At 51.3% G+C, this 27,140-nt stretch overlaps 10 protein-coding genes across 10 annotated transcripts; 6 read left to right on the plus strand and 4 right to left on the minus strand.

Annotated features, from left to right (window-relative positions):
• Window positions 1-302: 302 nt before the first annotated feature.
• Window positions 303-3,238, plus strand: mrd1 (RNA-binding ribosome biosynthesis protein MRD1; the record flags this gene model as incomplete). Its single annotated transcript, XM_057098921.1, has 5 exons — window positions 303-530; window positions 645-1,448; window positions 1,702-1,931; window positions 1,954-1,975; window positions 2,027-3,238. The coding sequence occupies 5 exons, from the start codon at window positions 303-305 to the stop codon at window positions 3,236-3,238; spliced, it is 2,496 nt and encodes an 831-aa protein (XP_056964057.1).
• A 1,112-nt stretch (window positions 3,239-4,350) lies between these two features.
• Window positions 4,351-6,847, plus strand: abaA (transcription factor AbaA; the record flags this gene model as incomplete). The annotated part of the gene is made up of 3 exons (XM_057098922.1): window positions 4,351-4,786; window positions 4,840-5,016; window positions 5,073-6,847. The coding sequence occupies 3 exons, from the start codon at window positions 4,351-4,353 to the stop codon at window positions 6,845-6,847; spliced, it is 2,388 nt and encodes a 795-aa protein (XP_056964058.1).
• A 581-nt stretch (window positions 6,848-7,428) lies between these two features.
• On the plus strand, window positions 7,429-9,127 carry N7533_002273 (FMN-dependent alpha-hydroxy acid dehydrogenase; the record flags this gene model as incomplete). Its single annotated transcript, XM_057098923.1, has 5 exons — window positions 7,429-7,456; window positions 7,515-7,573; window positions 7,636-8,836; window positions 8,903-8,976; window positions 9,041-9,127. The coding sequence occupies 5 exons, from the start codon at window positions 7,429-7,431 to the stop codon at window positions 9,125-9,127; spliced, it is 1,449 nt and encodes a 482-aa protein (XP_056964059.1).
• Window positions 9,128-9,554: 427 nt separating this feature from the next.
• Window positions 9,555-10,434, plus strand: N7533_002274 (uncharacterized protein; the record flags this gene model as incomplete). The annotated part of the gene is made up of 2 exons (XM_057098924.1): window positions 9,555-9,692; window positions 9,766-10,434. 2 exons carry the CDS (start codon window positions 9,555-9,557, stop codon window positions 10,432-10,434), a joined length of 807 nt encoding a protein of 268 aa, XP_056964060.1.
• A 626-nt stretch (window positions 10,435-11,060) lies between these two features.
• On the minus strand, window positions 11,061-12,573 carry N7533_002275 (putative protein phosphatase PP1 regulatory subunit Sds22; the record flags this gene model as incomplete). Its single annotated transcript, XM_057098925.1, has 7 exons — window positions 11,061-11,077; window positions 11,143-11,545; window positions 11,623-11,697; window positions 11,758-12,054; window positions 12,179-12,250; window positions 12,335-12,366; window positions 12,438-12,573. 7 exons carry the CDS (start codon window positions 12,571-12,573, stop codon window positions 11,061-11,063), a joined length of 1,032 nt encoding a protein of 343 aa, XP_056964061.1.
• Window positions 12,574-13,889: 1,316 nt separating this feature from the next.
• psrA (putative general stress response phosphoprotein phosphatase Psr1/2) lies at window positions 13,890-15,802 on the minus strand (the record flags this gene model as incomplete). Its single annotated transcript, XM_057098926.1, has 5 exons — window positions 13,890-14,102; window positions 14,155-14,253; window positions 14,308-14,457; window positions 14,514-15,604; window positions 15,706-15,802. The coding sequence occupies 5 exons, from the start codon at window positions 15,800-15,802 to the stop codon at window positions 13,890-13,892; spliced, it is 1,650 nt and encodes a 549-aa protein (XP_056964062.1).
• Window positions 15,803-17,366: 1,564 nt separating this feature from the next.
• pxa1 (putative peroxisomal ABC transporter (PXA1)) lies at window positions 17,367-19,883 on the plus strand (the record flags this gene model as incomplete). Its single annotated transcript, XM_057098927.1, is given in 3 exon segments — window positions 17,367-18,866; window positions 18,880-19,149; window positions 19,203-19,883. The coding sequence occupies 3 exon segments, from the start codon at window positions 17,367-17,369 to the stop codon at window positions 19,881-19,883; spliced, it is 2,451 nt and encodes an 816-aa protein (XP_056964063.1).
• A 557-nt stretch (window positions 19,884-20,440) lies between these two features.
• N7533_002278 (uncharacterized protein) lies at window positions 20,441-23,016 on the plus strand (the record flags this gene model as incomplete). Its single annotated transcript, XM_057098928.1, has 2 exons — window positions 20,441-20,630; window positions 21,257-23,016. The coding sequence occupies 2 exons, from the start codon at window positions 20,441-20,443 to the stop codon at window positions 23,014-23,016; spliced, it is 1,950 nt and encodes a 649-aa protein (XP_056964064.1).
• A 347-nt stretch (window positions 23,017-23,363) lies between these two features.
• On the minus strand, window positions 23,364-24,420 carry N7533_002279 (uncharacterized protein; the record flags this gene model as incomplete). The annotated part of the gene is made up of 2 exons (XM_057098929.1): window positions 23,364-24,217; window positions 24,324-24,420. The coding sequence occupies 2 exons, from the start codon at window positions 24,418-24,420 to the stop codon at window positions 23,364-23,366; spliced, it is 951 nt and encodes a 316-aa protein (XP_056964065.1).
• A 471-nt stretch (window positions 24,421-24,891) lies between these two features.
• Window positions 24,892-26,278, minus strand: N7533_002280 (uncharacterized protein; the record flags this gene model as incomplete). Its single annotated transcript, XM_057098930.1, has 4 exons — window positions 24,892-25,197; window positions 25,277-25,641; window positions 25,714-26,139; window positions 26,194-26,278. 4 exons carry the CDS (start codon window positions 26,276-26,278, stop codon window positions 24,892-24,894), a joined length of 1,182 nt encoding a protein of 393 aa, XP_056964066.1.
• Between the last annotated feature and the right edge of the window lie 862 nt (window positions 26,279-27,140).

The following is a 27,140-nucleotide window of genomic DNA, read 5'->3' on the forward strand; positions in this document are numbered from 1 at the left end:
AGTTGTTATCCGTAAGGTCTTTAAGGTCAGATCGGGATGGTGCAGAGGGGGTATCCTTAAGGCAAACAGCTGTGCTTTGCGCGTGATGGAATCGGGTCGCGCCTTTTGACCGCCTTCACGGTGATAGTGCTGTGCAAAGTACTGCCGGGAGATGTCTGTGACCGCCTATCGTTTGGGTTGAGAGCTCCAGGTGGGTCCCGGTCCGGAGATACTAATCCCCGATGATCAAATATTTTAGTTGGAAATAATTTATCATTTCATCCGCTTCTTCCTTCTTGCACGAGCTTTCGTCGAACGCCAAAATGGAGAACACTCGCGTGTTCGTCAGTGGTCTTCCACCGACATGCTCCAATGATCAGCTCCGCAATCATTTTGCAGTCCGTTTCCAGGTCACCGACGCTCATGTCCTGCCCAAGCGGCGGATGGGATTTGTCGGTTTCAAGAGCCATGATGCGGCTCAGGAAGCTGTCAAGTACTTCAATAAGACATTCTTGAAGATGTCCAAGATCTCGGTAGACATTGCCCGACCGGTACGTCAAGTTTGTTGTGAGCGGAAAATATTTTCCTTCTTGCCTTTTTTTCCCTTCTTCCTCGCCGCCCCACGCTGACCAGCTCAGTTGGTCTGGAGACTGACCAGTATGTAGATTGACGCTAAGCCCGAGAAGTTCCCTTCTCGCAACCGCGATATGGACAATGACTTCCAGTCCTCGGATAATGGTCTCAAGCGCAAGCGAGAAGAGAAGGCCCAAGACCCTAAGCTCAAAGAGTACCTCTCATTGATGTCAACATCCTCCAAGATCCGCACATGGGCAAATGACGACGGCATGGTGAATCCAACTGAGGAGCCTGTGCCGGTCAGTAACCACCCTGCCCAAGAGACCACCGTCACCGAGGAGTTGCCTTCCCACCCGAAGAAAGCTCGTGTCCAGGAAGCCTCTCCTGGTGAAAAGGATGAGGCACCAAAACCTGTGGTTGTTGACCAAAGTGGACCAGATGAGAGTATGGACACTCCCATGCTTGATGACCAAGAGGATGATGGAGATGAAGAACAAGGCGAAGCTGCCCCTGTCTCGGATGCCGATTGGCTTCGATCAAAGACAAGCCGTCTTTTAGGTCTTCTTGACGAAGATGAGCAGGCCGAGTTTGATGACCACAAGGTTGCAGAACCGGCCAAGCCTCGGAGTCGCACTCCTGATGAACCAGAATCCCGCAATGCGGCAATTGAGAATATCGCCGCTCAACCCCCTCTTCCCCCTCAACCCACAGCTAATGATGACGAAAATGAAGATGACGAAGAGCAAGAAGTTGTAGTTCGATTGACGGCGGAGCAGAACAAGAATATTGATCTCATCCGCGAGTCTGCTCGTCTGTTCGTGCGAAACCTTGCCTACGATACCACTGATGGGGACCTAGAGCCGCTTTTTGCTGAATATGGCAAACTCGACGAGGTTAGTGACACTTTCTCCTTTTCTTTCTTTCCCATTGCCCCTCCACCCCCATTCGTACCAGCATCCTTGAGATGCCCTGGTCGATCGCTCGCATGATGAATTTCCTGATAGGGACATCTTATGCCAAAGGCAGATGATGTGAACAGGTCAAGAGATTTTAGTAGATGCTTCTTGTTTTTCTGAAGAGCAACCCAACCATTTCACCTGCACATGCCGCTCATTTTGTTTTGACCAAGCGCTGATGAAATTCCAGGTTCACGTGGCCTTTGATACTCGCCATGAGAAGAGCAAAGGCTTCGCCTATATTCAATTCTCGAACGCCGATGCGGCGATTGCAGCCTACAAGGCCCTCGATGGAAAGCTCTTTGAGGGCCGACTCATGCACATCCTTGGTGCATCTGCCAAGAAGACATACAAGATTGATGATCATGAATTGTCGAAACTCCCCCCTGAAGAAACAGAAGCAGATCAAGCGGAAGCAAGGTGCTACTTCTTCTTCGTTCAGTTGGAACTCTCTTTACATGAACGTAAGTATTACTCGTTAATTTGGAGAAGCAATTTAAGCTAACTGTGTCTAGGCTGATGCTGTGATGTCTTCCGTTGCGGAGAGACTCGGAGTCTCTAAAGCAGACTTGCTTGACCCTACATCTTCTGATGCGGCTGTCAAGCAAGCGCATGCTGAAACGCATGTTATCCAAGAAACAAAGGCCTACTTCGCATCAAATGGAGTGAATATCGACGCCTTCAAGGGTCGCGAACGTGGAAACACTGCGATCTTGGTGAAGAATTTCTCTTATGGTGTCAAGTCTGGTGAACTACGAAGCATGTTTGAACCTTTTGGTCAGATTATTCGCCTTCTCATGCCACCCAGCGGTACTATTGCCATTGTAGAATTTGCCAGACCCGATCAGGCACAAAAAGCTTTCAAGGCCCTAGCCTACCGCAAACTCGGGGACTCAATCATATTCCTGGAGAAAGCTCCTCGGGATCTGTTCGATCCGAACGTGGTACCCAAGGCTGTTGACACCGAAACCCGCGGCAAGGGCCAAGGTTTCTCTACTGCGGACACATTCGCAGCCGACGAGCAGGATACTGGCATGACATCGACTCTCTTCGTGAAGAACTTGGATTTCTCGACTACCAATGAGAAGTTCCTGGAGGTCTTCCGCCCTCTGGAGGGCTTCGTCACTGGGCGTATCAAGACCAAGACCGACCCCAAGAAGCCAGGTCAGACTCTCAGCATGGGTTTCGGTTTTGTCGAATTCAGAACCAAGTCCCAGGCTCAATCGGCTCTTGCAGCCATGAATGGCTACAAGCTCGACCAACACGAGCTGGTCATCCGTGCCTCTCACAAGGGCATGGATGCCGCGGAGGAGCGGAGACGCGAAGACACTGCCAAGAAGATTGCAGCCCGTCGGACCAAGATCATCATCAAGAACTTGCCGTTCCAGACCACAAAGAAAGACATTCGATCACTTTTCGGCACATACGGCCAGCTTCGGTCCGTGCGTGTTCCGCAAAAATTCGATCGCACTGCCCGTGGTTTCGGTTTCGCGGACTTTGTCAGCGCTCGCGAGGCGGAAAATGCCATCGACGCGTTGAAAAACACGCATCTTTTGGGTCGCCGACTGGTGCTGGAATTCGCGAGCGAGGAGGCTGTCGATCCCGAGGAGGAGATCTTGAAGATAGAGAAAAAGGTAGGGGAACAGGTGGACCGTGTGAAGGCCCAACAAATGATGGGCGGCGGACGAAAGAAATTCACCGTAGGGGCCCAGGAGGAAGAAGCATGAAGGTCGCGTCCCTTTTCCCTTTCCTCCCTGTAAGAAGGGTGGTGGACGTTGACTGGGGATTGGCCGATAGCGCACCCCTTGCATGGTGGTGGAGGACGACGATGTACGATTTCTTGCATACGCTTTTTCTGGCTTTTTAATTTTTGTACCTGCGCTCAGAGAAAAGAGATACCCCGAACACGTTCCTGCGGCTGTCAGTTAAGCCCTGCAGATTTTTTTTTAAGACCCTCGTGCCGCTCATGTGCTTCTTTCTGTTCCTCCCCATTCAAGGTGCTGCAGTGCCCTTTAACCCTAACCCGCAAATGCTCTCTCCTTGTACACTCGAAGTCCCTTCTCCCCTCTTGGTCCCTTCCCATCCAAACTCCACGCGACCACCACTAGGACCAAAGGGCTGTGAGTTATTTGTCGTGATAGCCCTGAGACGATCACTCGCCTACATTCCAATGCGTGCGCTGCCGTGGTCGTGACATTCTTGGGGCCAGGGTTGAGCAAATAGGCAACGTCGCTGGACTTCCGACATTCTTCATGGCTGTCCATTGCCACCGATCACTGACGATTGTTTGTCGACACTGACCAGCATGATAGTCGGGCGAGGTCACTGTCCTGCAGCCCAAAATCTCCGAGTCTTTCGTGACTGGATCGTGCTGCTCCAGCATCTCCAGCATCCCTTGCATCCCACAACACTTCCTTCAGATCATACCCTTTCTTGACTCCTGATTTGTCGCCGCAAGGACAGATGGCGGCCGTCCTTTGCTCCCCACACGGCGTCTGGGCGCGCGACGGCCAGGACTGGGTCCTGCGTAGGAGTATGGAGCTGGCGTTCGAGGGTCGCGGTGCAGGCAAAGCAAACCTGGCGTAGCAATGCTGCTACTAGGACTACACACCCTTCCCCAGGGGAGTTATGCTTCCCTATAAACACCATCTTGCTCGCTCTCACATTCTCTTTCTCAGGTCCTGACATTCTCTTCCACCTGTCTGCGTTCTTGAGCAGTTGTTTTTGTGACTGTGCTGCGTTCTTTGCCAGGCAGTAAGCATTTGACGGTGCCTCTCAACTCCCTCCTCCTTGGAATCCGTCATTCTTTTCGAGAAGCCCGTCACTTGGTAAGCTTGCCATGGCTGCTGACTGGCAACCCGAGTGCCTCGTGCCTCAGAACCAGCCGTCCCTCGAGGCTGTAGGAGTTCATACCGACCGAGCTCTACAGAACACCTCTGGGAACGTTCAGTCATACTCTGATACCTTCGCCCATGGGGATCCCACTGGCCGAGATGACCATCTTCAGCAGCTGGGTTTCAAGTATCCCCACCATGCCACCGCTGCCCACCCCGTTGCAGCCCCAAGCATTGCTCACCAACAAGCAGTGGCTGCCCGTCTCCATGCCCGCAAGCTGCGTCGTCTTCACTCAGTCGGGCCTAATGTAGCTCCTCGACGCGGACGCAGCTACCTCAAGTCTCAGAAGTACATGGAATATCGGGCACGTCCTCGGCGTGATACGGGCAAGGATGGCGAGCCTGTTTGGTCTGATGAGCTGGAAGATGCATTCCAGCAGGGTAAGCCTTCTCCATTCAGCTTCATAACACATCAGGTCTAATTGCATTTACAGCTCTTGAAGCAAACCCTCCAATGGGCCGGAGAAAGTGGTCAGAGCGTGGAAAGTCATACGGCCGGAATGAATTGATTGCCGAGTACATCTTCAAGTTGACTGGCAAAAGGAGGACTCGCAAGCAAGTGTCGAGTCATTTGCAGGTTCTCGATTCATTCCTGAAGGGCGATCCCGATTGTGAGTTTACTAGCTTGACGTCTTCCAGATTTCGAATATTAATACCATATGGTTAGGGGAGCGACTTGTTCGAGAGCAATCAGGAGACAGACTGAGTGGTCATTCGCAGACATCCGTCACTCCCAAGTGGAGATCCTCCATGGAGCATCCAGCAGCACCCAGTCACTACGGCCATACACACCAGACCTACCATGGTCCTATGAGAATGATGCAGCCTTATGGTGGGGATCTCCCTCCGCCTCATTATACTCTGGGCTCTAGTATGCAGGAGGCTAGCACCAAGAACATCCACGGCTTCAGCTTTGATATGTGGGTCAGTGCTCCTCAGCAAGCCAACCGTATCGACAAGGCCCTTCACGCATATACCCGTCTTCAGGGAGATCTCCACCACCCTAATGCACCTCCCATGCCCCTTGAGGACGTGAATGGATGGCGCACCTCATTCCCTCATCTGGCTTCTTCTCTTGATGAGATGAATGGTCCTTTCGACTGCGATATCATTATGTTGGAGGTGAATCTCGAGCTGATGACTGATTTCCCACCTTCTGGGTCCCGACTTGGTATTCAACTAGACCTTGACTTCGGCCACCCCACTGCTGGTGACGTGTCTATGGTCAACCAGATGGACAACTGGACTTGCAGCACCCGGCTCTATGAAGAAGGGCGAGAGCATTGGGAAACATACCACGATCTTCCCAAGCCCCAATCAACCAAGGTCAAGCCGCTTTTTGAATCATCTTGGTGGGCGAAGCTCTTCACTGAGCTGACCCAGGATAAACGCATTGCCGAAGACTCCGGCCAACCCGAGTCTGTCCATGCCACTGTTGATCGCACTCGTCGGTTTATCCGCTCTCTGTCTGCAGTACAGGAGATTCGTGCCACTCCCCCCAGTTCGCGTCGGCTTTCAAGTCAATTCCAGGGTCACCAGGGCGAAGAAAGTGAACGCATGGCCATTCTTGTCTGGAAGTTCCGTCAAACCGGGCCTGGGGAAGTTGGTACAACTACCTGGCGCCGTCTGATCCCCCCTCCTGATCGCACTCAAACCAACAGCCCCCGACAAAGCTCTGGCGTTGACCTTCCTCCTCTGTCCCTCGAATCCATCCTTCTCAACAAATCCTCACAGAGTGTTTACCAAGCACCTCAACCTCAAGACTTTACCCACCATCATCCTCAGCAACAGTCTCAATGGCCTATATACCCTCATTCCCACGAAAATGTGGCTAATATCTTTAATTCGTCCGGTCAACTGGACTTTATGACCTCAATCACCAAGCCGGAAGATGGCCTGGGTGACAAAACTGCCGTGAGCTCGGTTCTGGACTCATTCCCTACCAGCCTCGCACCCGAGACATCCCAACCGACAAGCATGAGCGCTAGCACCGGCGGACCCATGATGCTCGGTATGCACGGTATTCCCATGACACATCATAATCTGGGCTATAACATGGGCCATGACGCTAGTCAGTATGTTCCATCCCAACAGCATGGTGTCAACCTTCACGACAGCCATAGTGTGCTTGACGGCTTCTTTGGGCCCAGCACACAATCTCTCGATGACCTCAGTCACGGTCAAGCATCCTGGGGAGCTCACTCCACCTCCATTCCTGGCGATGTCAATGCTGGTGGATACCATCACATCCCTTTCCAAACCGAGCCCCAGGTTCCTTCCTCGCGCGAGACGCAGCAGCCGCACCATTTTGACGGTTTAATGCCGGCGGATGATCTGATGGAAAAACTCGTTGGACGTCTGTCTAATGGCCCAAGCATGCATGGGGCGGGCCCCGAGCATGCGAATAACGGTTATTCAGACAACCCGGTGGATGCGGTTTAATCAACGCAAGAAAAAAAATTTACTTGGTAATGATAATATTATTTTGGAGTCAGATACGCCTATACTTTCACTTCTATTTCCTTTTTTGGTTTCTTTTTTTTTCAATCATGTGGGAGCGGGAAACTGGGTGTTATCGGGGTTGTGGAGTTCAATTCTTCTTTTACATTTCAATCAAATTTCTTGTATACTTTAGAACTGGCTTCGACATTGTAAAAGATAAAAGCAGAATAAACACGAAATAGTGGGGGTTAAGTAGTACTACTAGTATTACCCCAACTTTCAAGGTTGGGGGTGCCACGGAGTTTCTACCGATACCCCGCACGCCATTCGTTATTTCGCTAAAACATTGCCGGTTATTGGATCAAACACGAAGATAGAATGTACTGTACACATATACCGGATAATGTCTGGCGATTCTTGGCTTTCCCTTTCTATTCTGGTGCTCACCCAGAGGCCGAAGACCCACTAAGTCCGAATCCACCTGAAAGCCGCAGAGCTACTGGTTTAAATAGAGCTTGGTTACATTCCCTTGCAAGTTCCTCCTTTTGCCGGCCTCGCTCTTGGGTAGAGTCTTTTCAGAAATGGGGAAGGTATTCAATGCTGCAGAAGGTACAGTCTGGTCAATATCTCGTCATCAAACTACTACTATCAGACTAATCAATCCCAGTTGCTAGTCACAACACCAGCAAAAGTTGCTGGGTAGTCCTATACGGAAAAGTCTATGATGTGAATCACCACCGGATCGGATGACCCTGTCTAACCAATCATCATGTTAACACTCAATTCAGGTGACAGATTTCGTCGCCGAACATCCAGGTGGCGCAAATGTGATTCTCAAGCTCGCGGGAAAGGATGCTACCGAGGACTATGACCCTGTACATCCAGAGGGCACACTCGAGGGTAACCTTAAGCCCGCGGCCCTTCTCGGCAGCATTGATCCCGCCACAATGCCTAAGCCCGAAGCACAATCAGAAGGCGCTGTGAAACCTCTAGAGGACGTACCAGTGCACACGCTACTCAACATGGATGAGTTCGAAGAGGTTGCCACGAAGAAGATCAGCAAGAAAGCGTGGGCATACTACTACTCCGCGGCTGACGACAAAATCACAAAGCGCTTAAACACCGAAGTCTTCCGCTCGATTCTCTTACGACCTCGGGTCTTCATTGATTGTACTGAGTGCAATCTCGACACGGCTTTACTGGGGAACCAGGTTTCTCTGCCTATATACGTGTCCCCAGCCGCCCAGGCTCGTCTGGGCCATCCATCTGGCGAAGCAGGCATTGCCGAAGCATGCAGTAGCATTGGTGCGCTCCAAATAATCTCAAACAGTGCATCCATGACGCCAGAACAGATTGTCGCCAACGCCACGCCGGACCAGGTATTCGGATGGCAACTGTATGTGAACGACGACCGAAGCAAAAGCGAAGCGATGATTGCACGAGTGAACAAACTTCACGCAATCAAATTCATCGCCCTTACTCTTGATACACCAGTGATGGGTAAAAGAGAAGATGACCAGCGCTTTGGCAATGTCATTGACGAACTCACGGAACAGTCCTCGCCTGAATCTTTCAAGCAGCGGGAGAAGCAAGCTTTTGCAGGCATGGATCCGAGTCTAACCTGGACGGAGACCCTCGCCTGGCTGGCGAGACATACCACTCTCCCTGTTGTCCTTAAAGGTATTCAGACGCACGAGGATGCCTATATTGCCTCCTTGCATCGGCCACAGGTGAAGGGAGTTATCCTTTCCAACCATGGCGGTAGATCTCTCGACACTTCACCCCCGGCTGTTCATACGCTGCTTGAAATACGGAAATACTGTCCTGATGTCTTTGACAAGATTGAGGTGTGGATGGATGGTGGTGTGAGAAGAGGAACGGATGTTGTCAAGGCTCTTTGCTTGGGGGCCAAGGGTGTTGGCATTGGGCGGCCACCACTCTGGGGCTTGGCTGCTGGAGGTGTCGATGGTGTGAAAAGAACATTACAGAGTAAGTTGAATAGACGAGATCATTCTGTCTTTGGTGAAATAGTGCGAGTGCTGACCGAGTTTCCAGTTTTGGCGGATGAGACCAAGACTTGCATGCGTTTGCTTGGGGTTCAGAGAGTAGAACAACTTGGTATGCAGCATGTGAGTATTTAAATCCAGATCTGTATTTCTTGAAATTCGAGAAGCTAACTATTTGATTCCCTAGATTAATTCTCGACTAGCTGAAGGACAGATCTATGATGGCCCGGCTGGCCTCGAGGCTTGCCGTGCGAATCACCGGTCAAAACTTTGATACTCATATAAAAGCTTTGTCTGCTTTTAGTGTCAAATTCAAAGATCCTTGGATTGTAGTACATTTTGCTATAGTAGTACCTATATAAGTACTACTAATGGGTACTACTGGCATTGATACTACTAACCTCCAGGACCTGGCTGGCACGTTAGTATTTGGTAGTCACTAGTTATATACTTAGACTACCAGTAGCATAAACCATTCAGCTAGAACTTGAAACTTCAAGTTACAGATAAATTGCCTTGAAGTGAACAAAGCCAAACACCTTCAATTTGAATGCCCTGAGTTAGTATCATAAACTAATTGCTGCAAGTCCCAAAGGTATAGTCCATCGAGTGCCAAGACCCTCTCCTTCTCCGCATCTCCGACACGCCCAAATTCACCTCCTCACATCCACCTTCCGGCAATGAGCAATTCCTCTCCCAGGATGGCTACGCGCCTAGGAACAGCTGTGCGCATTCACCTACAACCTAGTTACCGAAAACGGCTATCGCTATCCAATAGTCGCTCGATCCTCGCTGCGCTCAAGAAATTCGGTGAAGTCAATACCTTCAAGAACCTCAAGGTAAAAAAAGGCCAGGCCCACCACCGAGCCCTAGCCCCAAAACCAATACTGGAAGGCTAAATCTCCATTCTAGTTTGATTTCTCCCATGCAACCCCGAATCCACTCAATCGCTGCATCCGCGTGATCTTCGACGACAAAGAGGCCGCAGAACGCGCCATCGCCGCATCGCCTCTGAAAGTCCCCATTTCCCAACCACAACCACAACCGCAAGTACAACCAGCACACAGCCCCTTGTCCGCCGAAACGCCCTCCTCAGCCCCATACCCAGACTCCGCTGTCAGAAACCCCGATATAGCCCCCGCGACTCAAGAAATGATCTGCACAATCGAACCCGACACCCACACTGAAGCAATGATAACCTCACGAACAATGTTCAACGTTTACACCTCCCGCAAAAGGGACAACCACATCCTAAATGACCTCGAAGGCCCGGAAACAAACATACCACTCCCACAACTAGCTGATACAATCCGGCGCGAGGGAGTGGACTACTATGATAAGAAAAGGAAGCCAGACCCCAATGCGCCGACCTTGATGGAGCTTTACAGGGAGGGTGCCCGCGCTGCCGCGGATGCGAAGAACAGGCGCTCGAAAATTGTTACGTTGGAGGAGACGCATAAATCGCATCAGCAGCCGCAGCCACAGCCGCAGCCGCAGCAACAGCCCCAGCCAACTGCTCGCGTAAGCGGGCTGAAGCAACTGGCTAAGAAGAAGAATCAGGCGCACGCGGTGGAAGATTGAGAGGATGGATTCCTATGTGCTTATACTTCTCAGACCATGGAAAAACGGGATTGCCTGTTCTTGTGCCCGGGTCCGCGCGGTTTGGCTGGATACATTGGGCATATCCAAATGACACACCTGCAGTTGCTGGCCCATCTAGCTGGCCGGCGCTCAAACCCGACATTCGACTGTTTGGAAACCTTGCAGCTTCGACTATTTTGTCAGCGATACACTGCAGCTGCTTTTTGCCCATTTTCACATTGGCAAAACACATATTGGTAGCTTGACACGGGTTTCCAATGGAATTAAGCCCAGGCAGAGCTGGAAGAAATTGAGTAGTGGTTCCGCTGAGATTGAGATACCCAGCACCCGCTCGGATTCACCTGGTTCGTCATGGATCTCTGCTTACATGGATGACCATTGCGATGGCGGGCCTGACCACCGGGTATTCGAAGTATACGTGATATCCGAGCTAGTTATAAGACCCTGTAGCAAGCACAAACTCATTCGTATTCGTTGCTCATCGAGATTTGTCATCTGCTAAAAACCGATTCTACAAACAAGAAAACGCCAAAGCCAAGCTATCATTCCAGCCACGACCTGTCAGGTAAAAATAATAAAAATCATCGCCGAGGACAGGGAACCCATCAGACCCGCAAGTAAGCTGAAACAAACACAAGAGGGTTAGTACATATTGCATCCGAGTAGTGGGGAGGAGAGTAAACATACTTGCGTCAATCTGCACAATCTGCGGAAGTGCCAGCTTCACCTTGTTCCTGTAAACAGCAGGGCCGTTCATCTGCAGGGGATTGCCCTCAAAGTAAACTGTCTGCAGGTTCTCCTTGCCCTTCAGCTCGCGCTCCACCTCGTCGAAGCTGGCGAGCTGGTTGTTCGAGGCCCAGAGCTCTTCAAGGTTCTTTAGCGAAGAGAGGTGTTCTAAATGCGAGACCTGGTTGTTGGAGAAGTCGAGGACGCGCAATGCGGTGTTGTTTTCCAGGCCGGTCAGGTCGGTGATTGCGTTGTGGGAGAGGTAGAGTTCTTCGAGGTTGGGGAGGTTGGAGACGCCGGTGATGTTGGTGAGGCGGTTAGATTGGATTGAAATGATGCGGAGATTTTGGAGGGCGTCGAGGTTCTGTTGCGGGTGAGTGTTAGTTATAGGTAGTGACAGGGTCGGTGATTCCAGGTTATTCGGGGACGATTGTTGGTTACCTTCATCTCGACGATCTTGTTCTTTCCGAGCCATAGCTCTTCCAATGCGGCGAGGTGGTCCAGGTTCTCGATCTCCTAGTCCCAAGTTAATGATACCACCCAGCCATTTATTTCGTCTGCGTCATTACTACACACCCTAATTCGATTCGCTCCAAGCTCGAGATTACGCAGTTTGAGCAGCCCTTCCAACCCCTCGATTGTAGAGATCTTGTTCTGCACGAAATAGATATCCGTCAAATGGACCAGATGCGAGACGTTCTTGATGTGCTTGATCTTGTTGAAGCTCAGATCCAAGCTGACCAGATCACTGAATTCATCCAGACCCTTGATATGCGAGATAAGGTTGTCATAGAGGTCCAATTCTTTCATGGATTGAGCAACGTTTGAAGGGAAATTAATGCGTTGTATTTGATTCTGTCGAAGGCATAGTCTCTATATTGCAATTTGTCAGTCAAACCGCATCCAAAAGAACGAAGAGAAAAGATAACCAGGAAAAAGCGTCACCACAGCCAACTGTCGGAGACTCAGTCACAGGCTATACGCAAGAAATACATACCCTCAGCTTCTCAAATCGTTCAAGATGTAACGCCGAAAGCGAAGATATGCGACAATGCACGAGATCGATCTCCTAGAGAACCAACCAACCAACGATTAGTGATCGGCCAACAACGCCCAGTTTCGAGACCATGGGAGCTCCCTCCAGCCAGCATACCTCTGTATTCACATCTTCATCTGCCAGTAGATCTGCGAATGCCCATCAGTATCAATCCTTCCACGACGCGCCACCCCCACTGTGCCCCGGAGAAATTCCCTACCTTCGTCCGCATCGATTTCCTCCACGGGCGGTGCCTCCGGGTCGGAGTAATCCGAGTCCTCTAGGGCTTCCGGGTTGGTGATCACTGCTTTTGGTTCGACGCGCATTTTGCCGTCCCAGCCTTCCTTATTCTTCATGTTCAGAGCGGTGGAAAGTGGTAGGGTGGGTAGGTGGGAGGTCCAATGGCGGGCGGTGGGATGTTCGATGCGGGGAGCTTCCAAGAGCGCGGGCGCCGAGGTTCCGTTGGGGTGAGGGAAGAAGGGAAAAGAGAGAAGAAATAATTGACTGGGAGAATTTGCTCGAATCTGAGAGATTGCGAAAAGGGCGACTTGGAGTCGTTTGTAACTGTGGGGGGGGGTGATGGGTTAATTCAAGTTTGAAGGTTGGTTGGTTGGTCATGGAGCTCGATGCGGCTTTGGCTACGAATGAGTGCAGGTGAACCATGGGAGAAGGCAACTTTTGGAAGTGGACCTTAAAACTTCGAGTTGAAAACTCCTACTACCTAAGTACTGTACTACTACTGCTCATGTACTACTATTACAGCATTCTACACGAACAGGTTGCAGCTTGAATCGCCGAACTACTGTGTATTCCTAATGAGACATTTTCCTCGAGGACTATATACAGCATAGAGTGCCGCAGGTAATATACATTGAAGGAGTCAATCCAGCAATATAATCCAAAGATCTCCTCCGTGGTGGCATCAAGGCAGAGCGTATTAGATGATACCGCCACAGAGAAACACCAGTCGGTCATCATCATCAACAACAACAACAAAGGTTAGATGTGACAAACTAGCTGAAACCCTTAGCTGGGCAAGGTAGCAAGGCATCTGGGCAGAAACAGGGGATGAGTACTGAGTGCTGAGGGGGAAGACGGGATACAAGGGGGACATAATGACCAACAGACGCCTGCAGAATGCATTGGAGAATGCGGGGGGTGATTGCGATGGAGGGAAGACAACAAGGAAATTCAGGGCATGACAGGGAATCGACGGGGATAAGAAATGGAGATGGGCAAAGCTCGCTCGGAGCATGGTCAGATAAGTAAGATCACAATGCCAAAGGGTTGCAAGGAGCAGAAAAGGAGGAAGATGCCAGGGGTTATTGTGGGCTATACGGGGGAAAATAAGGAAGGAAAGAAAAGGTAAAGAGAAACCAAAAAAGGGCAGTCAAGTAGGAAAAGAGAAGGGAAGAAAAAAGACAACAGATGCAACAGATGGGCCACGACCCCTTGGGGAACCAGTTCCAATCTGGGTCAATGGTCGAGCGTCGAAGAAGAGAAGTTATAATGGAAACAAGAGGTAGGGCGAAGAGGAACCCGTCATTCGTAGGAAAGACACAATGCTGGAAAGCTGGGAAAGGAACAGAGGCTTTTTCTCGCACCAAAAAACAAAAGAAAGGACGCGCTCAATGGGGAATCTCAGGCGTAAGGAAGATCCGGACATGAAGTTTCACAGGGTGATGTCCAGGACCATGCTGACATCTTGGACTTGTTGTCCAGCAAGATCCTCGAGAACGGGAATCAGGTCAAGCAATTCATTGTCATGTGCGTCAGAGAACCAGCTGCTGATGGGTATCGCGTGTTGAGGGTGGAAAATGTAAGAGGTGGGGGAATTGTCAATGATGATCGTTTCGCGAAGGTCACGGCCGACTTGAGAAAGATCCTGTTGAAAGTTAGCAAGTGGTGACGTGATGGCAGAAAGTAACGAGGCTGACCTTAACATAGTTTCCCTGATGATTATAACAGCTCTCGCGGAACAGACGGTGGTGAACGACGTTGTGAATATCCAATTGATCCAAGAGAGGATCACCATACTAGAATGAAATCAGCACATAATTCATTTCCAGCAGTATTTGACGGGAACGAACCTTGGAAACTGAAGCAGTAAACACTACAACCTCATATAGCTCACCAACTCGTTTCATGAACTGGTCTACGCCGGGGCGCTTAATCACATAGATGTTGTGGTATTGTCCTTCGATCTCCACTGGAATTGTGAAATCCGCACGTTCGAGGACCTGGAACTATAGTGAGCTTATGGAAACAGCTTCCTTACTGAGATGGACATTCTTACCTTGAAACTGCTGTGCACGAGTGTTTCATCGAGATCCAAGACGAGACATTTGCGGTTCTGCAGGTGCGGTACAGGCGGCGGAAGTAACCATTGCTGTTCGCCGGCATCTGGTGCGATCGGGGCCTCAGGGACCGGCAGAGGGGGTGGCGGGGGCAGTACTGTCGTGGGCTGCACATCTTCCTCGTGTGTCGAGTCTTCACCCTCGCCCACTGGTGCTTTCTTGTCAATCGATTCGTTCGCGGGAAGGACCTCATCACCAGCGGCCGGCTCGTCGTGTGGGTGAACTCCATTCGTTTTCACCTCGGTTATTACTCCATTAGGGGCCGCAGTGGTGCTCTCTTGCTCCTTCGTGCCCACTGGAGTTGGCTCAGATTGCGCAACAGCGGTGGAAGTGCCCTCGCCTTGCGTATCGGCAGGAGCGTGCGAATCTTGCTCTTCGTCCTTAGACTGAGATTGATCGGCGTTGACAATGGGCTGGGTCTTCTCGTCCACGGCATATGTAGGATCTCTAGACTCCACCGTGCTTGAGTCACCGGTTTGAGCCTCTGCTTTGTCGGGAGTAGGCAGTCGGTTTGAAGTGGGTGGCAGCTTGGTAGTCTTCTTCGGAGGAAGGGCCGAGTCATCCCCTTCAGCGTCAGGAGAAGAGCAGCAGAGGAGGCTGCGAAGCTTAGATATCTTTTTCGGCGGAGACTTTGACGGACCGTTCATGTCGGGGGTGGTTGGGGTGTTCGTCTCATTGCCCTTCTCGACGTTTGTCACTTCCTGAGTCTGTCGCGATCGGCGGCTACTCGCTCGACTGCGGTCTCTCCTTGCTTTCAAGATACTAATCTTGGAGCTTCGTCGAGACTGCTCGTCCGGCGCACCCTCCTCAGCACGGTCCGAGGTCGATTGTTTGTCTGTCTTGGAGGAAAGTCGCGACGGCATTGGCATTAAAAGACGGTGTTTCTTGGGTTCCTCGGCAGGTTCCACGGTGTCTGAAGAGGTTGCAGCGGGTGCGGCCGATGAAGAGGCGGGCTCAGAAGGCGCGGTTGGCTTAGTTTCCTGGGATTCGGCGACATCTGCGGTGATGGTGTCGGGAGACATCTCGGACCCTGAAAGCGATGATTAGTATTCGCGACCGGGGGATTCCTCCAAAATTGCGCATAGCAACCGCGAGGTAAACTGGGGGTGAGGGGACAATGAAGGAACTTACCTTTGATCTCTGGGTTTTCGGGAGTGTTCATGGGTGCTTTGCCCGCAGACTCGGGAGCTGAGGGCGCGGAATCTCGCCCCTCGCTCTCACCACGCATCGGGGCTAGCTGTGGCGAAGATGAAAAAGGGTAGGATTGAAGATATCCACCGGAGAGATCGGCGAGGGTGAAAGGAGTGAGCGATCAAGAGAAGAGAAGGTGAGTGCGGCTACAAGGATGTCAACACGGCCTCCTGGATCAGCAATCCGGAGAATCGCACGTACCGCCTTTTGGCCCCAAAAAGGTCAATAACGCTGCCAAGACACGACAGCGAAGAAGAGGCAGCAACAGCACAGGCGACAATGCAGGCGCAGACGCAAAGGCAGACGCAGATGCAGATGCCGATATGCAGCTGGAGGTGCGTACTAATTTGGGGGGGAAGAGAGAGGGGAGAAGGGGCTGGAGGAGGAGATGGATGTCACGTGGGAGGTGAAAGGTGGTGAAATGAGGAAATGAACTTGAATTGGAAATGAAAGGCCTTGGGGTGAAAATGGACCTCTGGATTGGTCCTGTGCAGACTTTCGGGGGGTCTTTCAGCTAGTGCGAGTACTAGCGCTGAGGTGCTGCTACAGAACAAGTCCTAAGGACCTAAGTGTGGTGGCTCCAACTGCACATCATTCACACCGGCGGCTACGGGGAAGCAGTCATGCAATGCTTACAGGCGGAGGTACTACATGGTAGTATGGCTTCTACGGAGTAGTACTACCAGAGTAGCACCCTGGTTGGTGTTATAGATAGCTAGTTTAGAGGATATAGTATAGACATACCCAGGTATTAAGAGTCCCCTTTACTCTTACTTGGCCCCAGCGCTTCCTAGGTATGGAGTACTCTGTCGAGGACGATCCCAAACCTTGGAAGTTCCAGGGACTGGTCTGGGCTGCAGAAGAGCGTGTGATGGGAGATCGAGGACATCCCCACTTGGTCGAGCGTGAATGGGTGGAGTCGGGGGTTGCCCCTTTTCGTTGGCACAAGGTTAGTACGAGGTACGGAATACGGAGGAGTGGGAAGTACAAGATACCAGATCATGGCAAGTACGAAGTACAGAGTACAGAGTACTCTATACTCAATATCTATATAGACCTGCAAGCTACCAGCCGCTGCAATGTACATCTCCCGCCATAGTAACTTTGGATAGGTAAGATAAATGTACTACTAATATTATTTTCAGGGCACACCTGGTAGGAAAGGAAAAAAAAGAAGAAATGTCCATGGCCAGGGATCGAACCTGGGTCTTCGCTGTTTATTTCCCATTTGGAGATGCTTGCGATGTGTTCCCACTACACCACCTTGGCTGATTCACCAGGAGAGGACCCACTTTACATTATGACCCAATCAAACAGTACTCAGTTAACTGCTGTCTTCTCCAGCTACCCCATACTATTTGCTCACGTGCATGCCTCCGCATCCCGAGGTTCACCTTCACATGCAACTCGAATGATGCAACCACCGCTCTGTCAACTTCAACTTCAACTCTTCATATTTCCTCCGAAACACCCCTCCCAATAATAAATACCTCTATTCTCATCCATACACCACCTAAACGCCCTGCCCTTCGACCCAAGAGCTGGTCTCTGGCTCATGGCCCTGCATCGTCATTAAACACGGCTCTCGGACCAGGGCAACCATGGCCGCCCAGTCCACTCTCCGTCGCCCGGAGGATCCCCTCCTGGCCCTATACCTACACTACTCAGAACTCATCCGATCCCGAATCCGCAAGTCCTCAAAAGCCACCCGTATAGCTGCGACCATCGCCCTACTACTCTCCATCATCGGCTCGGCATATGGTGGATATAACTGGTTCCGAGAGGGTGCAAAGGAGCGAGCCCAAGGCCACCGGCTACTACGTCGAAACTCCGGCATTCGCGGCAAGGATGGCTCGCGGACTATCTATGTACCATATAAGGGCTCCCGTACATCCAAGGTTCTGATCCACCCGACTAAGCCGACCACCTTCGATGCCCATCGGCGACTCTTCCTCAATCCGCCCGCCTCTGCGCGCAACGGAGAGGAAGGGTCAGCCAATCAAATTCCTCCCCCAACAACAAAGCCAGGGTTAAACCTGGCCTTCTTACACCAGTTTCTCAGTCTTGGGAGTATCATGGTCCCTCGGTGGGGAAGTAAGGAGACTGGTCTGCTCATGAGCCATGGTCTTTTCCTTTTGCTTCGAACATACCTCTCACTCCTAATCGCCCGACTGGATGGCGAGATCGTTCGAGATCTAGTCGCCGGTAAAGGCAGGGCATTCACGTGGGGAATTGCCAAATGGTGTGGTATCGGAACCCTCGCCTCCTATACCAACGCGATGATCAAGTTCCTCCAATCCAAGGTCTCGATTGCCTTCCGGACCCGATTAACACGATACATTCACGACCTCTATTTGACAGATAACAATAACTATTACAAACTTATGAATATGGACGGCGGGATCGGTCAAGGGCCCGATCAGTTCATCACCCAAGACCTTACCTTGTTCTGCTCGGCCGCGGCCGCCCTGTACTCCTCGATGGGTAAACCAATGGTGGATCTTTTTGTCTTCAACTATCAACTCTACCGCTCCCTTGGCCCTCTTGCTCTCAGTGGTATACTCGCAGGCTACTTCAGTACGGCTGTCGTGCTCCGGAAACTGTCCCCGCCTTTTGGAAAGCTCAAGGCCGTCGAGGGTAAGAAAGAAGGCGACTTCCGCGGTCTACACTCTCGTCTGTTGGCCAATGCAGAGGAGATATCGTTCTATGGCGGTGCCGACCTCGAACGTGTTTTCCTGGTTCGCAGTTTCAAAGACTTGCAACGATGGATGGAAGGCATCTATAGCCTCAAAATTCGATATAACATGCTTGAAGATTTGATACTGAAGTACTCCTGGTCTGCTTTTGGCTACCTGGTGACTTCCTTGCCCGTTTTCCTTCCCGCCTGGGGTGGCTCGGGTGGTGCTATGGAGTTGGCCGACATGCCCGAGGGAGAGAAGATGGGTCGAGAGCGTGGCCGCATGAAGGAATTCATCACCAACAAACGGCTTATGCTCTCGTTGGCAGACGCAGGCGGCCGCATGATGTACAGCATCAAGGATATCTCAGAACTTGCCGGCTACACCTCTCGAGTCTACAACCTAATTTCTACACTTCACCGCGTGCATGCCACAGCCTATTACCCCCCCTCGAGGCTCGCACCCGGAGCTTTACTCTCTCGCCGATGCCCAAGGTACCATTCACAATGGTTTTGACGGAGTCCGCTTGGAGCAAGTCCCCATCGTGGCACCGTCTCTGTACCCAATGGGTGGTGACGAACTCATCGAGTCGCTATCCTTTATTGTCCACTCGGGAGAGCATCTGCTCATCTCGGGTCCCAACGGTGTCGGCAAGTCTGCTATCCCACGCATCGTGGCTGGACTGTGGCCCGTTTACCGGGGTCTAGTCAGCCGACCCCGGGGATTCGGACTGAGACGGCATCATGTTCCTCTCCCCAGCGACCGTACCTGAGCGTGGGGACTCTCCGCGACCAAGTCCTTTACCCCCACACCGAAATCGACATGCACGAAGCCGGCGAGACAGACGCTTCATTGCAGAAGGTTCTCGATGATGCCCATCTGGGTTATCTACCCCAACGTGAAGGCGGCTGGGATACCCGCAAGGAGTGGAAAGATGTTCTCAGCGGTGGTGAGAAGCAGCGTGTTGCCATGGCCCGACTATTCTACCACGAGCCCCGATACGCATTTATAGATGAGGGAACATCGGCCGTCTCTTCCGATGTGGAGGGTGTACTATACGAGCGGGCAAAGGAGCGAGGTATCACTTTGATCACGATCTCGACTCGTGCCTCCCTGAAGAAATACCACACCTTTAACATGACCCTCGGACTCGGAGAGGAGGGCGAGTGCTGGGAATTCGAGAGAATCGGCACGGAGAAGGAGAAGCTTGGTGTTGAGAAGGAGATTCAAGAGCTCCGCAAGCGTTTGGACAAGGTGGATGAGTGGAAGCTTCGCCGTGAAGAGATTGATAAGGAATTGTCCAAGGTCTGGTCAAGTGATGGTGAAATTGCGCCGCCACCTTACCAAGAGAAGGATCTTGCAGAGCCAGAGGTGGAGACAAAGACAGAAACGACTTCAGACGTGTCTTTGGAGGTACCTGCTGAAGGTACAGCCAACTGAAGTGATGATGATACCTAGTGAGGAAGGGCATTAACTGATTTTGATTTTCGAAACGCATGCTGTATACCTATGCCTTTTCCTGTTAGCGAAAGCGATGAATTTTGGAATACAAGAACCCTTCTTCCATCAAATAGACAAGACATGAATTGTAAAACTGATCGTAATCGCAGCTGCATGATTAGCTTGTTTGCAATGTAAGGCGTGGCTCGCAAGTTTTATAGTGTTTTAGTGGGAATATCCAGCAGATACATATACTGGAAGAGATGATCACCGCCTTCCATCTTCGGCGGGACAGCTTCCAAAAATCGGCAGTACTGATAAGCTATCGGCCACTTCTATTGCGACACGACCATCACGACTGCCTCAAGGTGGATTGTTTGTCTCAACTCGACTCCCCACTGCCCCTCGTTTACGTCTCAAATTTCCACGCGTTGATCACGCCTGCTATTCAGATTGTGCTCAATACTCTCTGGCTACAAACACACAACACCTGGGGGCACCACTGCCCGTGTAGCACTTCCCACCGACATCTGGAAGCTGCTCGAGGTTTATTCAAGATGGCCGAAAGTGATTCCTCCGAAGATGCCAATGTGCTCGTCATTCCAGTAGATGACAGTCTCAGTGATGGCAGGAAAGAAACATGGCCCCTCAATCACCCCAAATACAAATTCGAAGTAGTCGACGATACAAAATGGAGAGAATCTCTCGCCGAGATGTGGATCGAAAACACCGGCGCCAGAGAAGAAGGTTAGTTCAAGTTCACTGGCAGCTATTTTGAATTTCTGCATGCATCAGAACGCTAAAAGAGTCCCTTTCTCTTGGCATTTTTTGTTTGCTCCCTATCTTCCACCTTTTGTCCGGTTCGTCTTGGCTAACCTCTGTTGCTTGCCCCAGGTGTCGCATACATACTTGAGAAGCTCCCCGAAGGGTACCGTATCTTCGATCGACCTCGGGGGACAGATCCTTCAATTGTAATATATTTTCTCAGCTCCTCGTCTTCATCTCTTTGAGCTGACATCTTTCCAGCGTGATGCCTTTCTATATGGTCATCCAAGTGGTCAATATTTCCAGTCACGAGCAACCTTCATCCTGCACCTCCAATGGTTAATTTCTGAAAGAAAAAGTCCTTGCAAGTGCAAACTTTGTATCAAAGGAGCGAAGCTATCGAAGCCTGCAAAAATACAGGCTTTACCAGCTGTACCATCATACCAAGCAGTCCCATCTAGATTGTCTACGCCCGGGTTTAAACAACCACGAATCCGTGAGCTTTTCCTTTTCATCAAGCATGCTGTTGCATCTCCGTGCCCCGAATTATCATCATATCTTCCAGTTTCATGACGGGGATATGATACTTTTACTAACAACCACCATAGGTCGAACCAAAGCCGAACTCGCGGCAGGACTCAGCCCCGAAGAAGCCATGGCTCGACGCGCAGGCCCTCCCCCCAAGAACGCTGATAGGAACAGCTTCATTCTTGAGCCTAGCGGCCCAGAGGGCCCCGATTATTGGCGAGCATGGATCATACAGATGAAAAACAACTTCCCCGACCCCGTGGAGATCGAGGTAAACCAGCCGCTGAACAAAAACTGGGTGTTTGGGAAAGACCTGCTGGACAGTTGTTTTCTCCAACTCGGCCTAGATGCTACGTTCGTTCCCCGCAAGGGTGAAACCGTCCTTTGGACACGGGAGATAGACGGAACACTGGAGTGGAACGGGGATACGCGAACCTACCAGGTCCTTGGATATGATGGCACATGGAAGGGCACACCACAGTGGCAAGCTGGAATTATCGCCCAGACCCCTGTCCCCGACGAAAAGGACATCTACCCGGCAGATATCCGTGACCTAACTTCCGAGGATAGTCTCGCCAACGTGACCAACACTGGTTTCCGAGTCGAGTGTCTCCCCGACCCAATCGATGACGACAAGAGCTTCTCAAAACATGCAAGCTATGTCCCTCTGAAATGCATCAAGCCGATGAACTCCTGGGAAATCTTCCTGGACAAAGTCCCGCGCGAGAAGTGGCATCCCACAGTGGAATTCGCCCTTACATCCACCAGTTCCTTTAGTTTGCTGCACCATCAGTGGTTCCGAGGTACCTGGCCAAACGCCCGCGTCCATTCGAAAGGAGTCTGGGTGGGCCACGAACTGCTGGCAGTTAAAGATACAATTCGACTCAAGCCTTTCTTGTTGACGCTCGAAGACCTAGGGGACCCCGACAAAGATTACCGTCAAGTCACCGATGTGATGACTATTAAAGACATATGGCTCGAATGGACGGATTGCATTGATGACCCAGACGCGGAAGGCTATGCAAAGAAGGCCACGGTATGGATCCAAGGCCAAGTCTACACCCTCGACAAAGACCGTCTGAGTCGCCCCACTCTATTCGGCGATCAGCCTTTGGAAAAGCTCACCGACCACGAGGTAGACTCTGCATTCAACCAAGTCGGCATGTCGGAATACGGCGACTGGTACCGCATGAATGGCGGCAATACTTGCCAGATCACCCCTAGTTTAGTTCTAGGTCGCTGCTACGAGCCCGTGCCAACCAAACTCCACTTCGGATCGTTCGATCTGGACTACGACCTCCAGAGTGTCCTCAAGGCCCGTGAGTACAGCTCGCAGGTGGACAAACGTATTCCAGAAGGCAATACCTGGTTTTTTGGCGATAACCGCGTGGAGACCCTTGGCCTGGCAGAGCTAAACGGAATTGAAGTCGGACCTGCGGCCGAAGTGAACCAGCAGCCCGAGAGATGGGTTTCAATCCTAAAGATAAACGAGGGCATCCACAGTGACCCAAGCGATATCAGGATTGCTGATCTCGGTGAGATCGGCAGGAAGAAAGGACGCCCACGCAAGGAATTCGAGGAGATCGGAAAGACTAGTCGTCTGGTGAGCTCCGGGTTAGGCCTGCAGCCCGATTCCTCTGTTGAGGATGTAGGGGCCGGACTCCTCGAATCCAACAGCGAAGACGGGCTTGATACGGGGCAGCTCACCAAAGCGATCCCCTTCAAAAACCCGTCCCCTACCGAATCGGATGACGATAAGATCGTGTCCCGGGGCGATTACGCAGCGGGTATTCAGATAGTCATCGACGATGAGGATGATGATGATTACACTGACGAGTAAGAGTGGGAGTGGGTCCTATCTGGTCACTGCGACTGTGGCCAAAATATTGGGATCCTGTGATGCCAGGGAAAGTGTGAAAGGAAACGAATTCCATGAGAGAACCTCACGATTAATGACATGTACACTATCTTCGCGAGGCAGATAGCTTGACCTCGATGAATCAAAACGCCGGAGCTTAATTCTTCCGCCTACGAAGTCTTCATATATAGTAGAAGCTTCGAATATTTGAAATCCTGGAATTCCTCGAACACAAAACACTGAGAGTGTATAGTACTAATACTAGTAGGAAGCAGGCATCAAATTGCACAAGAAGACCAACTACATAGGCCAATAACCCCAATCCAATACTAGTAAGTCTTCTGCACAACGCCCCTCGCAAACTCAGCAAAAGTAACACCATCATCCACCTCCTCCCCAAGATTCGGCTGCGTGAACACCGCCAAAGTATTCCTCGCAATCTGCCCCGTCCCCGTCCTCGCCCCCTTCACAAAATGCGGCACAGCCCGAAACTTCCCCTTGGTAATTATCTGCAGCGCCTCCCCGGTCTGAAAAGCCAGACAGTCCTTCGGAATATTAACCTTGACAATCTGCCCCGTTCTCGAACGAATATACAATCCCGCCGCTGGATCCGGCGACGACGACAATTCAGGAAGAACATCCGTAGCCAACGAAGGCAGAGAAGGAGGAGACGCTTCTTCATCGAGAAACATAGCCGACGTAAGACCCGTTAAGCACCCGTGATCAACATGCGTAGCGCACCAGTCATCATCATCAGCGTCACCGTTAGACCCTTCGTCCTCTCCTCCAGAAGGAAAATAATGCAACAATCTCGCCTTAGTAGTCAAACTCCCCCTCACAACCCGCTGCAAATACCCAGCCTCATAACCATCAATCTCCTTCTCGGCAAACCGATCACAAGCCCGCGCCACCAGCGCCGCAGTATCGATAATCAGCGAGCAAAGCTCCTGCACCCCACCGCGAAACCCGGGCAATTTCCCCGCATCAGGCCAGATATTCGGCGCCGTGTACTGCGGGAAATCCGGGAAATTGTCGGCCGGGGCGTTATTTAGGCTTGCGTCTTGGTAGAAGGCGCAGTTTACGTAGTAGGAGCCCTTGTGTGTGTCGTAGTGGCCTGATTTGAGGGTTTCTTTGCCGCAGGACCAGCCGACGAGGTATTTTGATTCGGGACTTTCGAGGGTTTCTGGGGGCTTTTGTTAGATGGGTTACTCCTTTTTATATATATATATATATGTATTGGCGCTCCTTCCCAGGGTCTTTTGGGGTGGGTGGATTGGTTTAGCACATACCTAGTTCGGCGGGTGGGAGGGCGGCTAGATACGATGAATTGGAGAGGACTTGGGCGCGGAGTTTGATGAATTTTTCTGGTAGGTCCTTTACGATCATTATTCCCAGGGATGAAGGGCCAAAGGCCGCTGTGAGGGCGTCGAATGAGACGTTGCCTGTAGTGTGTGATTAGTGCCTGTGGTTTACAGATATCCGGGTGATGGGATGGGGATTTAGTTCACACCATTCTCGAGATCCTTGAGGCTGACGGTGACTGCTTGGGCCACAGGTACTTGAGTGTCACTCATTGTGTTGTGTTGTGTTGTGTTGTGCTGTGAGGATCCCTCGAGTTTGATGGTTTGATGTAAGGTTTTTTTGAGGGTCTCCCCATTTCCCCGCTTAGACCGATAACGCTTAGCGACGGCTGAGGTTACAGTGCTATAAGGCTAGTGCGAAGTATAGATATCAGGTGAAATGAGAAGATGGTCATTGGCTATTACAGCTATTGTACAGGGGTATTAATTGGAAACAGGATCATGGAACATCTACATCGCACACACTGCAGTCTCTGCTGCCCAGTCTAGGGTCCATTTACTCAGTGCGACGGCTGACAGCGCGGAGAGTGCCAAATGGCAGCACATCGGCGATGCGTTTGGCCCCTGTGAAGAGCATTGCGAGTCGGTCAATGCCACATCCCCAGCCACCGGTTGAGGGAAGTCCCCATTCGAGGGCTTCGAGGTAGTTCTCGTCCACCTCGCCCGGTTCTCCGACGGCCTTGCTGAAGCGCAGCTGGTCTTCGAATTTGCGGCGTTGCTCGAAGGGCGAGTTCTCCTCTTCGTACGTATTCACCACTTCTTTCCCTTCGATGAAGAGCTCACCGCGTGCGGCGACGATTTGCTTTGTAACAGGGTGTGTGAAGGATTTGGAAAGCGGGGAGAGGCATTCGGGGGGGGTTGATGATGAAGGTGGGATCGACGCAGTCAGGTTCGACGTAGATGCTGCACAATTCGTCGAGGAGGCGAGGGAGAGTGGCATTTTCGGGTAAGGAGAGGGAAAGGTCGTGGAAAAGAGTATGAATCTCATCGAGAGCAGAGGGGGAGGTTAGGTCGGGAAGTTTCCGTTGAATGCGCTCTTCAATTCCCCCGATGAAATCGATGCGACGGAATGGCGTGGCGAAGTTGGCAGTCGTTGGGTTAAGTGTGCCATCTTGGTTGAGGGTTTGGATATGGGATGCCATCCCCGACAAAAGGTCCTCGGTAGTGCGCATCAAGTCTTCCAGGTTGGCGTAGGCCTGGTAGAATTCACAAGTCGTGAACTCGGGATTGTGTGTCTTGTCAATACCTGTCATACGTCAGCAATCTTTTTCCTCATATCCATACATCTCCTTCTCTGTATCTCGGTGCATGTGCATACCTTCATTGCGGAAAGAAGGGCCAATCTCAAAGACCTTGTCGAATCCTCCAACGACCAACCGCTTCAGCCACAGCTCCGGCGCAATTCGCAAGGACAGCTCACGATCCGGGAACTCTGTGGCCGAAGTCGAAAACGGCCGAGCAATAGCACCACCAGCCTCGGCCCCGATGATGGGCGTATTAACCTCCATAAATGACCGGTCCACAAAGAACTGACGCAGATACTGCGTCAAGGATGACCGCGCACGAATGATCTGAGCCACCGATGGGTCGGCCAGGAACTGAACATGGCGAGGATAGGGCGAAGTCTCGTGGGAAGTGTCACGCAGAGGGATATCGTGTAGACACGGCGCGAGTAATGTAGGCAACTCCGTCGCATCGACTGTGAGCTCGCCTCGACCAGTGCGATGTGGTTTACCAGTAATAGCTGGGAGGAATCAGTATCAAGCCCATAATTTACGGGGGAAGTGGGCCGTCATACAAAAGGCATCGCCGCGACGAAGCAGACGATACAGTTTCTTAAACTGCTCCGGGGAGACGTCTTCAAGTTGGCGCTTGTTGCACATCACTTGGATCTTATGACCATCTTGAATGATATCGAAAAAGATCAATTTGCTCCCGGCCAGTCTATAGGTACGAATCCTCCCTAAGCTAATCTAAGTATACGATACGGAAGAGGGACGCAAATGTCCTTGAAGCTGGGGTGACCTACCAGAGACCACCACCGACTCCTCTACTGATTCATTGTTGGCCAGTTGCGCATATCTTGTGCGGAACTCGCCGCAGCTCACGGTGCGTGCATCTGTCGCCAGGCGCGGATACGGGTCACTGCTGACCTGAGAGATCTCTTGCACACGTTCCTGGAAAGCCCTCCCCGGTGATGCAGATGCAGTACTGCGGGAAGACTGATGGGTTAGTCGGATTGTTGTTTTGGTAATTGCAATCCGTCGAGGGGACTGAATTCGATTTGGCAATCCTGTACTGAGGACAATGTTAGCAGTGTCCAGATAACAATTTGAAATGTAATCAACATTTGTGAAAAATTGAAAAATTGGTCAGATTCTAAATCCGGTGCGTTCATCTGTCCGAAGACATCAACTGCAGCGGTTCTGAAGCAGGTGGGAAAAATCATCATAATAAAAAGAAGACAGAAATAAAACAAAACAAAGGCCAAAGCCAACGACATCAATGTCTTACCTGTTCCGAGTCAAGCCCTTCAAGCGAAATAAAACTTGAGGGCGAATTGAATGCATCGCGAAGGAGCAATGGCAGTGGAAGGGGAGAAAAGAAAAGGAAGTTGGTCCAGTGGGAAGTGCAGAAAAAATATGCTCTCAAAGGCGGAGAGCGAATACTGCGGGTGGAGCCTTGCAAGCTGCGCGACCTCAAGACTTCCGGTCCGCATCCAACTTGACAACCCCCATCCATCCC

Source organism: Penicillium manginii (assembly GCF_028828005.1).
Source record: "Penicillium manginii strain IBT 31320 chromosome Unknown utg000002l:1.0-5564898.0:1.0-5567710.0, whole genome shotgun sequence".
Classification (NCBI taxonomy): Eukaryota; Fungi; Ascomycota; class Eurotiomycetes; order Eurotiales; family Aspergillaceae; genus Penicillium; species Penicillium manginii.